At 36.9% G+C, this 16,724-nt stretch overlaps 1 protein-coding gene across 1 annotated transcript in view; it reads left to right on the top strand.

Annotated features, from left to right (window-relative positions):
- cog5 (component of oligomeric golgi complex 5) overlaps positions 1-16,724 on the top strand; it is a 115,013-nt gene that overhangs the window by 77,062 nt on the left and 21,227 nt on the right. The window contains exons 13-17 of the mRNA XM_041257631.1: positions 1,649-1,810; positions 2,412-2,511; positions 12,161-12,271; positions 14,104-14,166; positions 15,907-16,010. Of these exons, the coding sequence (XP_041113565.1) occupies positions 1,649-1,810; positions 2,412-2,511; positions 12,161-12,271; positions 14,104-14,166; positions 15,907-16,010 (540 nt within the window). The remainder of the gene's footprint in view (positions 1-1,648; positions 1,811-2,411; positions 2,512-12,160; positions 12,272-14,103; positions 14,167-15,906; positions 16,011-16,724) is intronic.

Below are 16,724 nucleotides of genomic sequence, written 5' to 3'. Positions count from 1 at the left end.
CTGTACAAGAAGTTGAGTGCTTCTATATTTAGACATATTGCGAATCAAAAGCCTGGAGGGTCTTTTCATTCATCAAGAATGTAAAACTACTTTTATAAGAAACAGAAATCAATCCATGTGTGTATTTGCAACCTGTGTGATGGAATTGAGCCATTTTGTGATACTGGGATATTTTTTGGCCTGGCAGAACTAAACCCTCCATGGGCTATGGGAACCCCAGTGAAATTTATTATCATAATTCTTCCTTGACTTTTGTGTAAAAAAAATAACCCCCCCCCCCCCCCCCCCCCCCCCCCCCCCTCCAAGAAGTCAGCAGGTTCATCAATGTATGAAGGTATGTAGTGAAATAGAATAGACTTGACCTTCACGTTTCGTATGTGTAAAACATTTTGGTACTGTCACTGGCTAAGCTTGCTATGCAAGAGAATCGATGTTAAAAACTCAAACACAAAAAATGTTCACTCCATAGAAGGGAGTCATTCGGACCGTGAATTCAGTTCCGGCCCAGTAATGGTCCAAAACACACTGCAGTACTAAATAAGCACAATTTTTAAAGAGGTAAAAGCCACTGATGGGGAGCTGGCAATGACTGACTGGCCTCCACAGAATCTACACACTAATCCAATTGAGAACCCGAGGCAGTGCTGGTTCATTTTAGCATGCAGGATAGACATTTGCCATATTTTATTTATTTATTGAGAAATACTCCATCTATAGGTAAATGCATTTATGGCAACAACAAAAAAAATAGAATAATATAAGCTTTTCTGAATTATATGGGAAGGGGTCTGAATGTGAATCACTGGGTTTCTCGTGTGTAACCTGGGGTTTATGAGATTGGTAAATTGTTTCATTACCAGTAGTAAAGATGCAATGCACCGTTGTTGTTGCAGAGATAACTTGAATTATAAAAAACAATGTATTTTTAAAAAAAATATATTAAATAGTTTCCTTAAATATATACTTAAACTGGTACTTAGTATGAATTATGCAGACCAAATAACATTTAATTAATAAGTCTTTTGTATATTGTGAAAACATTGTATACAGCTGCTATGGCCTCTGAGCCAACCTAAAGTAGTCACACATATTAATAATTAGAACTTAGAGTTGTTGTTTATTTCCCTACAACCTACATTGTTAATGTTACTGAACATGCTTGATGTAGAGAATATATTATTTTCTATTCACACATGAAGTTTTATTTACTGTACGTATTATATTGGATAATTTGCTTGGTTTGGTATCAGAAATACAAGTCTGTAATCCAAGAATCGGTTTTAGCCTAATACAGTAGTCACTTGTGTAATATATTATTTAGCTTTGGATGTGCAGCTAATTTCAAGGCTGAGTAATGATTCTTTGTTTGATTGTTTAAAAAAAAAAAAAACAACGTTCTGGTTTTTTGCTCTGACTTCCTGATTAAATGACTGCAGCAGAACACCTTGAAATGTTTGTCTGTGGAAGATGTGTGGCATAAAAGTCTAATTTCCCACATCTTAACGTTTGATAGGCTTACGAGGCTGATCAACAGAAGCCTAATAGTTTTGTGGCAACGTAAATCATTAATATAAATTATTACTGTATGAAATCCTTGAACACCATTAGTACTCTTCAAGGTGGCATTCACTGTGTGTTTTGTTTTTAGTCCAGAGAAAGCTCTGAAGGACTCCCTCCAGCCATATGAAGCAGCTTACCTGTCCAAGTCACTCTCCCGCCTGTTTGACCCCATCAACCTAGTCTTCCCTCCTGGGGGACGCAATCCTCCTTCCAGCGATGAACTTGAGAGCATCGTTAAAACAATATCAAGGTATGGAATAACCACCTCTCTGCACTGTATGAAGTGCTTGGAACAAAGTCCAGCAACCCGTAAGGGTGTATGTAAATAAATAAATGGCAGCGCCTCATTTTCCACATTTTATACAAAAACAATCTGCAAATTAGTAATCTATTACTTTTAAACACACAATCAGTTCAATGTGTTAAAGTAAAAATAATTTAATAAAAAATAATTATCAGTGAGAATAATGTATTCTTTTAAAAGATAAAGTGATGTTCATGTCCATGAAATTAACAAAATGATTTGATATGGAATGCCAGATGTATTCTTTATCAGTAGAAATCTAAGAATCTTTTTTTTTTTTTATCAAACATTGGCAACAAGATGGATTGAATGTGTGTGTGTTGCTGTTGGCAGTGTAGATGTACCTAAAAGCACCAGTGTTACATGAACACCCTTTCTTTAATATTGCAATGGTTATGTTTGTTAATTTTTTAACACATAGTTGTTTTGGAAACCTTTGTGTTTAGAATGGAAATTGGCAAAGAAGAATGTATATGTAACGAGCGTTATAACTGATCTGGTATGTGTTCACTGAAATTTGTTTTGGCATGTCTGTTTTAACTTTCAGTGAACTGAATGTGGCTGCTGTGGATCCAAATTTGAGTTTAGCTGTGGCGAAAAATTCAGCGAAAACCATCCAGCTGTTCTGTGTCAAATCAGAACAACTTGTAAGTTGCTATACATTTTAAGTGCTACTAATGAAGGGGTTCTGTTTTGTGCCATTGTGACTGTGTCCTTTTTCTCCCTCTGTCTTGTAGTTAAATTATTCAGTCAGAGTAACATAGCATAAATACCTGCTACTATTTTGTGTTTTGTTTTTAATTTACAGTATATTAGTGTAGAGGTTTTCTAGTCCTAGATTAACAGCCACGTGTTCAAATTAGAAAAGAGGGTTGATGAGAGAATTGTAATGAAAACAAATGAAAGTGATACAAATATGAGTTAAGTGTATAACGGGTATTACTGAATCAATAGTTAACTTATTAACAAAACATTCTGCCATCGTTCTTATCTGTGTGATTTTTAAATCTGTTTTCTAGATTCACTTGTAATTTTGTTTTTAAAGTATTCATTCATTCATACCATTAACTGCTTAACATGAAGTCTGCACTTCAGGGAGGATTTCAGAATATTGAACCATAAAAGATTGCTTACTGTATAGGGCGCTGGGGCAAACTGCCTTTTGGTGACATCAGACCAAAAACGAATACACAGCACTGAGAGTAAAAAAATGAATGAATGCGCTGCTGCGCGGTTTATTATTACCGGAAAATAAAACAGTTGTACAAAAACAGGACACGGCACTTTAGGCCAAATAAAGAGACGAACAAATCTGACCAACACTAGACACACAGTGGACAAACAGAACACAAGTACCGTGCTGGCACTTCCAGCATAAAATAGCAATTGTTATAGAATGTATATCTTCTCTCTCTCACCTGTTCTCCACACATCGAACACTCAACCCCAAGCCTCGATTGTTAATCAATCATTCAGTTGGAATCTCGGTTACACCTGCATGTGAATGAATGATGCTGCCTGTAGAGAGCGCAGATTGGCCGGTAGTTTTGAAGCACCACAGGCCCGACTGGGCCGGTTACATTTAACTAGTATTGTGTATATATATACACACACACACAGTACTGTGCAAAAGTTTTAGGCAGGTGTGAAAAAATGCTGTAAAGTAAGAATGCTTTCAAAAATAGATATGTTAATAGATTATATTTATCAATTAACTAAATGCAAAGTGAGTGAACAGAAAAAAAATCTACATCAAATCAATATTTGGTGTGACCACCCTTTGCCTTCAAAACAGCATCAATTCTTCTAGATAAACTTGCACACAGTTTTTGAAGGAACTTGGCAGGTAGGTTGGCCCAAACATCTTGGAGAACTAACCAGAGGTGTTCTGTGGATTTAGGTAGGCAGCCTCAGTTGCTTCTCTCTCTTCATGTAATCCCAGACAAACTCGATGATGTTGAGATCAGGGCTCTGTGGGGGCCATACCATCACTTCCAGGACTCCTTGTTTTTCTTTACGCTGAAGATAGTTCTTAATGACTTTCGCTGTATGTTTGGGGTCGTTGTCATGCTGCAGAATAATTTTGGGGCCAATCAGATGCCTCCCCGATGGTATTGCATGATGGATAAGTATCTGCCTGTACTTCTCAGCATTGAGGAAACCATTAATTCTGACCAAATCCCCAACTCCATTTGCAGAAATGCAGCCCCAAACTTGCAAGGAACCTCCACCATGCTTCACTGTTGCCTGCAGACACTCATTCATGTACCGCTGTCCAGCCGTTCGGCGAACAAACTGCCTTCTGCTACAGCCAAATATTTCAAATTTTGACTCAACAGTCCAGAGCACCTGCTGCCATTTTTCTGCAACCCAGTTCCTGTGTTTTCGTGCATAGTTGAGTCTCTTGGTCTTGTTTCCACGTCGGAGGTATGGCTTTTTGGCCGCAAGTCTTCCATGAAGGCCACTTCTGACCAGACTTCTCCAGACAGTAGATGGGTGTACCAGGGTCCCACTGTTTTCTGCCAATTCTGAGCTGATGGCATTGCTGGACATCTTCTGATTGCGAAGGGAAGTAAGCATGACGTGTCTTTCATCTGCTGCAGTAAGTTTCCTTGGCTGACCACTGCATCTATGGTCCTCAAAGTTGCCCATTTCTTTGTGCTTCTTCAAAAGAGCTTGGACAGCACATCTGGAAACCCCTGTCTGCCTTGAAATTTCTGCCTGGGAGAGACCTTGCTGATGCAGTATAACTACCTTGTGTCTTGTTGCTGTGCTCAGTATTCAGCAACCTCACCTTGTTAGCTGAGTTTGTCTATTCCTCACCCAGTTTTATTCCTCCTACACAGCTGTTTCTGTTTCAGTTAATGATTGTGTTTCAACCTACATATGATCATTAGCACCTGTTTGGTATAATTGTTTAATCATACACCTGACTATATGCCTACAAAATCCCTGACTTTGTGCAAGTGTACCTAAAAGAATTGATGCTGTTTTGAAGGCAAAGCGTGGTCACACCAAATATGGATTTGTTTAGATTTTTCTTCTGTTCACTCACTTTGCATTTCGTTAATTGATAAATATAATCTATTAACGTGTCTATTTTTGAAAGCATTCTTACTTGACAGCATTTTTTAACACCTGCCTAAAATTTTTGCACAGTACTGTGTGTGTGTGTGTGTGTGTGTGTATATATATATATAATATATTTTAGTGCATATGGCTTCCAATTCATGAATCGAGGAAAACGGGCCAGTGTGTCAATAAGCTGAAAATTAATTTCCAGACCATTTTTTAAAAACATAACTATGAACTAATCCTAACTTTCCCGCCATGTGTCATTTGTTGTACAGTCAGAATCTGAGACTGTGTACTGAAGTGCTGTGTTGGTACTCATTCCTGCTGAAAATCTTTTACAAATCGGGTTTTCTACAGCTAAGGAACCAATAAGCTAAAATAAATCATAAAGAATGTAATTATGAAAAAAAAAAAATGAAGACAAACATTTAGACTGGAGGCTTCATTATGACATAGGAAAAGAAAGTAACGTTTAGCCTTGTTTGGCGTCAGTTTCCCAGACTTGCAGATAAAACAGCAGCTTTATTTGTTGTGAATTCAACATTTCATTTACATCATAACCAGTCTCACAGTAAGATGTCCCGATGGATACCCTGATATGCAATCGAATTGTCTAACTTTGATTTGGGATCCGATGTGTTCAGGTCAAAAATGCCGTTCAGAATCTTTACAGGACTCGTTGGTATCACTCAGCAAGACTTGGGAAAGGCTACACAAGCGACAATGCCCTAAGTAGGCTTGTTATTATTTTGTATTATGAATATTGTTTTAATAGTGTTTATTATTAGGATTAGCGATGGGAATTTCGAATAGTTTTCTTTTTGAATACACAGGGTGCAACCTTTTTGTGTATTCGATTACCCGAACTCTGGTCCCTTACGCTACCAATAGTAAAAAGCAAATGCCCAATTTCCTTAGGCACAAGTTTTTTTTCTTTTGTTTACTGAATTAAAAAACACAGAACTCAATGAACAGCATCATCACAGCATGTATCTCTTCCAATTAAAGCAACAGTAGCATAATATTGCAGAAACCACCAAATAATTTTTGCTGTAGTGTATTCTGAATAAAATAACACCTATCATATAGCAACCTAAATATTATACATCTGTTTAATTCTAACAAATAATATTTCTGATATAATCTTAGTGTAAATATTGTAACCTGGCAGATATAGAAAATACCTTCCAACATTACAATAGTTTAACATTACTAATTACAACTAGCCATCAAGTACTGACGTCAGAGGAATCGAAGTCAAATTACTTTGTTTATTCAATAGTCTGTAAATAATTCAAACAAGGAACACTTGCTATATACATGTTAAATGGCTGAAGTAACATATTCTAAGGCTTTGTTTAGCCACTTTCTTTTGAGATGTGGGCTCTCTTTGGTTACCATACACAGTTAAAAACATACTGAAAATAAAAACCATCATGAGAAAATACATAACTATTCAGTCAGCCAGATAACATTGCATCCGGGCCAGTAAAAACACTAGCTCAGTGGCCCGAGGGGCCAGTAGCTAAAAATCTAAGCGTAGAGCCCTGACATGGCGTGATTGTGCAATCCTTGTGCCTAAATACACATATACGTTTTAAACACTCATGCTCATAACCCGTATTATATCCTGTGTACCAACTACAATACACCAACATTAACACATTGCACGCAACATACAACACAGAAATACACACCGGGGTGGGGCAACATTGCCACAGGCACATATATTTTATAGATGTTTGGTTGTTAAAGTATCTGGTTTGACAGCTCTCGACTTAAATTCAGTCCACTAGCATTTGTTACTTTTTATTCATTAGTTTTCATTTTTGCTGGTGTTTATTATCCATTCAGGCATCCACAATAACTTCAAATCAGCTGCCACCGCTGCCGTCTACAACTGCTAATAGCTCATAAATCACTTCAGCCTTGCTTTTGTTCAGAACCCCCATTTGTAATTAACTTTCAAATGTAAAGCAGTCATCTTTCTAGCTTGTGTGTCCTCTCACTCACTAAACATCCTTTGCATTAAACAGGTTCCCATTACATACATGTATTCTGTTTGCAAGAAAGTGCAAAGACCAGCTGTCCTGGGAATAGCTGTATCTGACCTGTCTTTTAAAGGGTACATCAGAACTACATGAAAGATAAAACATAAACTATCCCACCTTGCTGTTCCAAATGTATTTGGTCATTGTATAATAATCTGCATAATGTCACACTTCTATGTCCAAAATCACTGTTCTCAAGCATCTCTTCTGAGCTACAAAAAACATGACTTCCGCATGTACCCTCACATGTACTCTGAAACATACCGGCACATACCCAATGAAGCGTTGTATAAGCTATATTACTTCCATGTGGAAACACACTAGTCTGTATGACAAACATGGTCTGTCTATTTTTCTATAAGGAAGGAACTTGTACCTGTTTTCATTTTGTGTAGTAGACATTTCACATTGTACATGTTCCCTTCTCATGTTGTAATTTCTATGTATTATTATGATTAATGTTGCATTCAGTAAAAAAAAAAAAAAAAGTCTGTGCTGTGGTAAGGGGTTTCAGGGAAAAGAAAACAAAGAAGGAGTTGTTCTCATTTCCAACTAATGCAGAGACCTACCCACAATTATAGCAGTGCTGTGTTATTGCGATATACGTCCCCAAAGCCTTAGATATAGATTTGGAAACAATGTGTTTCCTTTCAGAATGAGGTCTTTGAGGATCTGACCTAAAGAAACAAATGTTGCATTTTTTCATCCTTCTGATTTGGTTTTCATTTGCATTTCGTGACACAACACATGCACAATTATCTACACACCGTTGAGTGGGAAAGTCGAATTCGGCCACAAATTCCATCTCCCTATCGGTTTCTGAACAATCTGATGTTGAAATATCGTCTGGCATTATTTCGGACGTTCCCTGTATACAGTTACACTGTGTTGCTGAGGAAAATGTGAATTAATTTATAGTTTATCCGTGTCAAAGACTTTTTGGGGACGTATATTGAAATGACACAGTGCTGCTATAATTGTGGGTAGGTCCCTTCATGAGTTGGAAATGAAAACAACTCTGTCTTGGTTTTTCTTTTCCACACAACCACTTACACAAAGATGCAGTACTAGTTTCAGTTCCAGTGACTTTCATTTCAAGACATCCTAATAATATATCGAATGTTGATCATTCAGTGGGTAAACCAGGTAATCATGGTAATAATTATGCTCCGGTCGCTTCCAGCGAAGGCCAGAAAGTTACTGTCCAGTTAGATTAGCCACATGACAAGTGAATTGTTATTCAGAACATATCCCAAGCTCTGAGCAGACTGACAGCTCCAGGTGAGTGTGTCTGTTCTGTGTTCTAATGGCTGTGCTTGAAAAGAGAATGACATTTAACAAGCTTTCTACTGCACGGTAGCTCACAATCTGTCTCAAACAATGAGGTTAAAATCAGATAACTGGCTGGGAGCTGCTGTGCCAGACACTGCAACCACCTCAAGGGCTACAAAGCAAAAGATGATACCGTCTGCAGCCTGATGATGCATCGTATCTATTTGGTCTAGAAAAGGGCCTGTTCGCTCATTTGTCTTTACGTGATTTAGGAAAAGTTTAGAACGAGAGAAAATCTGATGGTTTTTAGACACAAAATCTAATTTCAATGTTCTTTTTTTTAAATGATGCCATTTAATATACTGTCAAAAAGTGGGCCGTAAATAAATAGATGAATAAACACCATGAGAAAGAGTACCTTTTTAAAGGGGAGGTAATGCTTCCAGAATATTGAGTCATAGTAGTCCTGGTTTCAAATCCTACCAAGGGGATAATCTGTAAGCACTTTGTAAGGGATCAGATAATATATCATGTAGTAGTGATTACATGTCGCTGGTCAACAGGGCTTTTCACACTGATACCAGAGATGCTTTTAGAATGAAATAAATATTTCAGAAGTAAATTCCCCTAATGCAGTTCTCAGCGATGTATTGTATAATATGGGAGTACCTCTCCAACTGTATAGCCTTCACGCTTTATATTTGATCTTTAAGCTTTTTTTAAAAGTAGATTTCTTTGGAAATGGCAGGTCCATTTAAATGATTTAAACATTAGTGAATCTAAATACTGTAACAATTTTGGAAGAAAAAGAAAAACATGCTTAGACTTCTGTCTCTCCCTGCAAATTACAAATGTTTTTTTTTTTTTTTTTTTTTTTTTTTTTTTTTTTAGACAAGGTCATTCAGTCAGGTACTGCAGCTGGACATTTGCGTCCTAATATTATGCTGGGTTTGAACCAGTCATATACAGAGGCACAGTGATTCTATGAGCACTGTCACACAGAAGTTATTTGGTATGCAAAGACATCTGTATTGTTTTTACTTGTTTGTTTTTTGGAAATGCATTTGATTATTTTAGGAATGAGTCAGGTTTTATGATAAATATAGATGAAATGAATGGTAGTGACAAAATACAACAGACAAGAATGTTGATCATGTAGCAACTTTGTCATGGATAATTAGAATTCTGTACACAGTGTCTTGAGAACAAATGTAATTACCTTGGTTATCACTACAGTTTATAAAAGTAATTCCTCCTAATGCTTGTGCTAGCAAACAGTAGATGCTTATCTCAGTGATAAAACCATTATGTTTTTATTTCTTTAACTAGAGTGCAGTGAGCGAGTGCTAGAATATGTGTGTTAACTGTAGAGAATATAAAATCCAGCAGACAAAACAAAGCACGAACCTCAACGTGTGACATCGTACTGTTGTTAAATCTAGAAATAAATTGTGTTTTTCATTTTTAAGCTGTGATATACTTTCCTGGTGCTGTCAGGAAGACATTTTTAATTCCCTTAAGGCTTAAAAAGGAACATATGTGACAGGTTATTTTGTAGCTTCTACTTAAGCTGAAGATTGCTTGATACACCTCATCAGTTTTATCATTCACAGTCAATCTTGAAATTGTCTGTTTTTTATATTTGTTTTTGTTTTTAAATTACAATAGCTGCTTTAATCATCTTTCACTAACTTTAAACCTGGTAGTGGGAACTAAAAACGGCATCTTGTTTCCAGATCTTAAAGGTACAGAGTAAATTGCGGTAGAAGCAGTACCCCGGTGTCTCCTTGTTCATTTTATGTCGTGAGAATATTAGAAGAATATTAGATATTAGCTCCAGCATAGCCAGTAAAAAAAAAAAAAAAAAAAAAAAAAAAGCATACCCGTAATACAACTTGCTAAACGCATCAAGAAAAAAAATGAAAAAACCAGGGAAGACCAGAAGTTAGCTGAAGGTACACAGATGTAGTGGCATAACTTGTATTAAGGCTGTTCTCTTCATCATCAATGAAGCATAATTTTTATTTATATTTAAACATCAGACAATTTTATCATGGTTTTATTATAATGCTGCCCAATAAAGGCTACAGGAATAAAGCATTTATCATATGAATATCTGTAATAAATGCAATACAGTTTATTTTAGTGTGCTGATTTTACTGTGCTTTGATAATTGTTTTATTGAAAACCGTCAGCAAACAGAGTACAAGTTTCACTGTCTCTTTTCTGTATAGCAGAGATAAGCGACTGCAGAGAAATAGCCTACTGTGGCAATGTTTCCCTTCCCCTGTGTATTTCTGTGTTGTATGTTGCATGTGGTTTGTTAATGTTGGTGTATAGTCATTGGTACATGGGAAATAATATGGGTTATGCGTAAAAGTGTTTAAAATGTATATTTGTTTCTAGGCACGAGAATTGCACAGCACTTCACGTGCAGGTAAAATGTAATAATATGCGAGCACAGGGAATTGCACTTTATTAATTCACGTGCAGTTGTACCGAGACTCCAATTGAATGATTGATTAGCAATCGAGTCTCAGTACAGCTGCTTAAAAGCAGCATGTTTTCGCTCAGTCAGGGTTGTGTGTTCAGGAGTGGAGAACGGGAGAGAGAGAGGAGAAACGTGAAGTACATTAAACGAGAATATCAATTGCTACGAGTGCTGGAAGTACCAGCACCATTCTTGTTTTGTGTAGCGTTTGTCCACCCTGTTTTGTCTATCTATTTATTTTGGCTGCAAGTGCCGTGTCCTGTTTTGGTGTCAGTGTTTTGTTACAGCCTTTTTATTTGATGTCTGTTTACCTATTAAATGCAGAGCAACCAAGTGCTCGGCTTCACCAAACTCTACCTCTCTCTGTTTATTTTGTGTTGGTTCCTGTTTCTGGTCTGACGTCACCCACTACAGCCGTCTTTGTGACACCTACTTACTGTATAGGGTTTTCAAAACGTTTTAGGTAGGTGAGGAAATGTTGTAGACAAACTCTTGATGTGCAATGCCACGTGAACTATAGACATAGATCTAAAAGCATATGCCTTGCTGTTTTAAAATACATTTTTTTATGGTTTTGCTTTATGTATTTGTGCCCCGAACAAAAAGTAAATAATTTGATAAAGATGTCAGATTTGCACAGGGGTTCTCCAGGGTACCATGGTCAGTCTCAATTATAGAAGTTTTTTAAGTGCATATATTAATTTGTCATACAGTTAACGCTGTTATACGTTTTTGTTCTTGTGACAGTTTTGGTGTGTCTACCCATAAGTAATGGTTACATTTCGTACTTGAAGGGGAACGTTAGATTATTTTATCATAATCGTGGTCCCCTGAAATAGAAATGTAATCATTAACTTTCAAGGTCACTGCGTCTTATTGCAGCAGGCTTGAGGGAAAAATGATGGCATTTTGATTGTCAACAGTCTCTTATGCCCTTAGGGGCGAGGCACGACTGTGTCACTGGCACTACATGCAGCTTTGGAATATCTATTCAGGTTAGACTGTATCAAAGGGTTAATAGCCATGAGGTTAATGGTTACATTTCTATTTCAGGGAACCAGGTTTATGATGATAACATTTTGGTAGTTGTCACAGGTTCTGACAACTCTGCACTGTTACTCATAACCTGTGTTCGTGGAATGCTTGCAAGAGCCATCTAACATATGTGACTGTCAGCTGAAAAATGAGGAAGTGTTAAGCTTTTGCAGCCCAGCGATTTTAATTTATTTATTTATTTATTTTGGAATCCTTGCTAGTCCCTGTTGTGAACACAAAGTCTAATGAACCCATAAATAGATCAGGCATTTGAGCATTAAGGTCCTACTGATTTTTTGACCTATTAGCTGCTTCACATGTTGCCTGCATCACTGCAGATTCTAATTTTTGCATAATTTTTATATTTAACAGCTGTCCACTCAGGGGGATGCCAGCCAGGTTATTGGGCCACTTACTGATGGGCAGAGAAGAAATGTGTCTGTTGTCAACTCTCTGCAGCAACTGTTCCAGTCTGTGGGGAAGGTAAGGCCACTGGGAGGCCAGCTCTGATAAAGCTGTAGATGTTATTAACTACTGGGCTAGCTTCACTCACTGCTGCTCTGTGCTGTACACTTTGACACGTAATTATAATTCCCAGGCTTCTATCGAATAATGTATTACATTAAACTTTTTAACCCCTCTTTGACAAGCTTACAAATCATGATGAAGCAATTTCTGGTGATCACCTTGTCTCACTAATTGGAGTTCCCTAGTGGAGTGGCTGGCCTGCTCTACAACCTTGATTTTATGAATTAAGACAGGCAGTTGTGTTATCACAGGTGGTCGTGCAAAACACAAAGGAACGACAAAGCCAGCCAGTGGGTCTTTATTAGTTAACACCTAAAACAAGAAACTCTAATAAAACTGAGTGAATAATGATTTGCTGTAGGTAAAGTCGATGCGAAGCAGAATCGCATTTTGTTAGATAAAAATTGTATCATTTTTTTCTTCTAAAGGTTTTACAGCTTATTTTATCCCTCTGTCCAGTGATGTATTGTATAGTAAAACACAGTTACCTCTGTCATAAAATATTTAAAACAAGATTGTTTAAGTAGTAGTGGCATTATCTAATGATGTAAATGGTATGAATGTGGTCTAGGAGACGCAGTAGTTTAGCAATTTAGAAATACTAATGAAACTAAAGTTCAATGCCAAACATTTCAAAGTATTTTTCAATGTCTTTTTAAATGTATGAATGGTTGCAGATTCACCATATATAATATTTTGGAGTATGGACTCCACCATTGAATTGTCACGTTAAGTATGTGCTTAATATGGCTGAGCTGGGGTTAGAATCCCTCACCCTGCTAAAACGTGTGCAATGTGGCCAGGTGATAATTGATTCATTACACCTGGCCACATGCTCCACAAGAAGAGCTGAGAGATCGCTCCAAGAGGGGATTCGTTTAGAAAGAACTGAGAGCAGCAGTTTCTGCTCTCTGTCTTGTACCGAAATGGTGTTAGCTTAGGTGCTTCATTTCTTTTATGCATTTTATCTGACACTGCAATTGTCAGTAGCTGGGGTGTGAATACTTGCATACAGTGTGTGTCTGTATATATATATATATATATATATATATATATATATATATATATATATATATATATATATATATATATATATATCTATATATATACACGTGTGTGTGTGCATATGCTAACTTAAAAAAAACCCCATGAGACCTGGAGAAATGTAATGCTGTAAACAATCATTTGATCAAACATAACTCAAAAGCACACAAAACAAACCCGTGTCCACATATAGATTACACCAACAGTAATTCCCCTTGTGCAGGGCAACTGCCCTGCTACAGGTATGTTTAAAAGAAAACAGTAAAGAAATGAAAAGGGAAAGAATGTACACTTACATGCTGAATACAGTAATTGAATGTCCTTTCTTTTGGGGGGGGGGGGGACTATCCAGAGTAGATTGCTCCCCACACCCGTTGCCTGGTTGCATTTTATGTGAAGATGACAGACTGGTAACGATTGCATTCATCATGCATGATTCGTACTACAATAGGTCATCTTTGAATTAGCATTATCTTTGAATTAGTCAACCATGGTCTTCGTTATCACTGAGAGAATAAAACACTTGACACTGGAGAAAGTTCAGTGGTAGTCAGTACTGAGATCGTTGTACTCGGGTCGATCCTGTACGTGATCATTCTAATAGGGATAATTTGCATTGGAAAAAAAACGGTCCTTGCTGTTGGGATCGTTAAAAGTGGGTGCTCGTTTTAAGAAGGGTTTGTTATAGTGAAGTTAGCTTATATTCATTGACTTTAAACTGCATCATTTCTTTGTCTTTTCAGGTGATTTTAGGTCTTAGTTCCTTCCCGCCAGCTGCTGAACAAGCGATCACTGCTTCGTCAGAGGTACTTTACTGGGCATTCACTGGGTATAATTATTATCAGCCTTTAACCCTTGGATCTTTAACAGCACTGATTGCTTACAGATATATCACAAGTGGTCTTGTTTCTAGCTGTATATCATTGCCGGTTGTAAATAGTGGTTGCTTCAGATAAGTGACCTTGGCGAGTTAATTTAACATGTGGCATGTCAAAAGGTGTTGAGTCATAGTAGGTTTAACATGAAAAATCTAACCTGAAAGGAATTAAACCAGTGTAGCAATTTATACCAATTTCCTTTTTATTGTAAATAGTCAGTGCCCAAATTATTTTATGATGCTCCGGTTTTCAGAGGATCTGTATATTATTAAGCACTTGCCAAAATATAAAAGATGGCTGGTTTAATAATGAAGAGCCAGATATTCGTAGTCTCATAATTTCATGCATATTAATCATTGTGGAAATTATGGACTACATTTGCTGTTCTCAATTCCAAAGCGTACTTTTTTTTAAAAACAGCAAAACACAAGCTCTGAGTTATGAGTCATCAACAACATTGGGCAGTTACACTAGCAATGAAGGTGAATGTCAAAACAAGTTCCATGTAAAAGTATTAACTCTGCCAGCAATGCCTATTCACATTGATCTCAATTGAATTGAATTTAGTTACTTTATAATGTATTATTGAGTTTCTAGCCATGTGTTACTGTTGGTCGAAGAAACATGCAGTGTAATAATATGATTACCACCTTTACAACTAAATTTTTTTTTTTTTAAGTGCTGATATAGAGATTTTATTAGTAGTGTAAGGTGACTCTAGTCACTCTGGTTTCAATTAATTTCTTTAATTCATTTATTTAATTCATTTATTTAATGATCTATATTCTGCAACTTCAAGACCTCCAAAACTCTGTAATCCGATTTCCTCTTATTTTTTAACCTGTTTTTGGCTTCTGTTATTTTTATTGAAGTTTATTAGTTAGTAATAGAGGTATGTGTCACCATACAAGCTCGTTGTAGTTCACCCAATGGCTCTTGAATGAAGAATCAGTGTGTGTTATAGTTGGTATGGATACACACTCTCCCTGTCCCATTTAAATGGTCTTTTAACAAAATGTCCCATCAGGGTAATCACATATGTCCTGATGCATTTCGTACTGTGACTTGTGTGACGTTAGTGTATCACTACACCCAACTCTCTTTAATTTTTGTGCAGGGTTTGCAGTGCACAAAAAAATGCCAGTTACTTCCTTCTAGTCCTGCATCATTTCACAAAAAGTGTATTTGTCTTTATAGTGTGTTCAAACCTTGGAAGAACATACTGTGCACTAACCTAGCATAAAATCACTTTAAAGCGGCATTAGTTGCTACTGTAAGCATCAGTGTAATTGTTTTGATTTGTTAATGCATTTCCGTCACATTTCTTTAATCTATTGTGAATCGGATGCCTGCACCTTACTTCGTACCAACTTTAATCTGTTTGTTGAGACAAAAATCGAATTAGGCTCTGTTTCTGCTTCAGGTAAATGAGAACAAAATATACAGAATCAAAAGTTTACTTGGCAAACGAAAACATTGTATTCTTTAAGACTTCAACACAAAATAAGCTAGAGGCTAAAACATAAAGGAAACCTTCTCATATACCTGTGAGGGCACCTTTTTGATGATTTGTCACATAATTGATAAATTAGTCTTGATATGTAGGCAAAAACTGGCAAGTGAAATGTCCTGTTTCTCTCTCCGTCTCTGTTTTCCACTTGGTTGTAGATGATCCAGGCTCTCATGGGCAGTGCCGTGCAGCCCCTGCTCAGTTCAGTCCGTGATTCAGTGGAGGCGATTCTCATCACCATGCACCAGGAGGACTTCTCGGGGTAATCATCATATAGGCTGCTTCCATTATTGTATTACACTGCTTACACATTCTTTGTATTTAATGGCTGATTTAAAGTCCAGAACAATAGTCTTATTTCAGTTAACCCCAACTACCACTGCAGGAGAAATAAATGTAACACTGCCAAGAGTGTAGGAACCATGGGCTGTCAGTACAGCTCTGATCCAGTGTGACCAGGCTGCAAGGTGCTACATTTGTTCTGGAGGGTCTTTACTGCCTTTAACACCTTTAAGGAAGTCGGGGGTGGAACGCTACAGCAAAGCCCACAGAGTAATCACTTGCGAGATTCCTTTGTGAAACATCACTTTTTTTTGGTCTTGGATATGCAGTTCATCCATATCTTCATCATTCATTCTGAGTTTGTTTCATATTAACTGAAATTTTAATACTACCGTTTATGAATAAACCACAACAAACTAAGAAAAAAACAACTGGGTGGTGGTCCGTATTGAATGGTGTACTTCTTTTATTTGACCGACATGATTTTCAGTTTTTTATACACATGGGCCATGTTTTCAAAGCGTTTACTCCAGTCTTTTTACCATATTAAAAAAAAAAGACTTGCATTTAATTGTGCCAATTAATTTACAATAACATTGTGATGATATTTAATACGTGAATAACTGTTTTACTAATAATTATGTATGGTTATAACAGTTTTGGCATCAGTAGTTTCCATTCTTGTGGATTTTTA

Source organism: Polyodon spathula, chromosome 8 (assembly GCF_017654505.1).
Source record: "Polyodon spathula isolate WHYD16114869_AA chromosome 8, ASM1765450v1, whole genome shotgun sequence".
NCBI lineage: Eukaryota > Metazoa > Chordata > Actinopteri > Acipenseriformes > Polyodontidae > Polyodon > Polyodon spathula.
The sequence above is the reverse complement of the archived record's forward strand: the minus strand, read 5'-3'. Positions and strand labels throughout refer to the sequence as shown.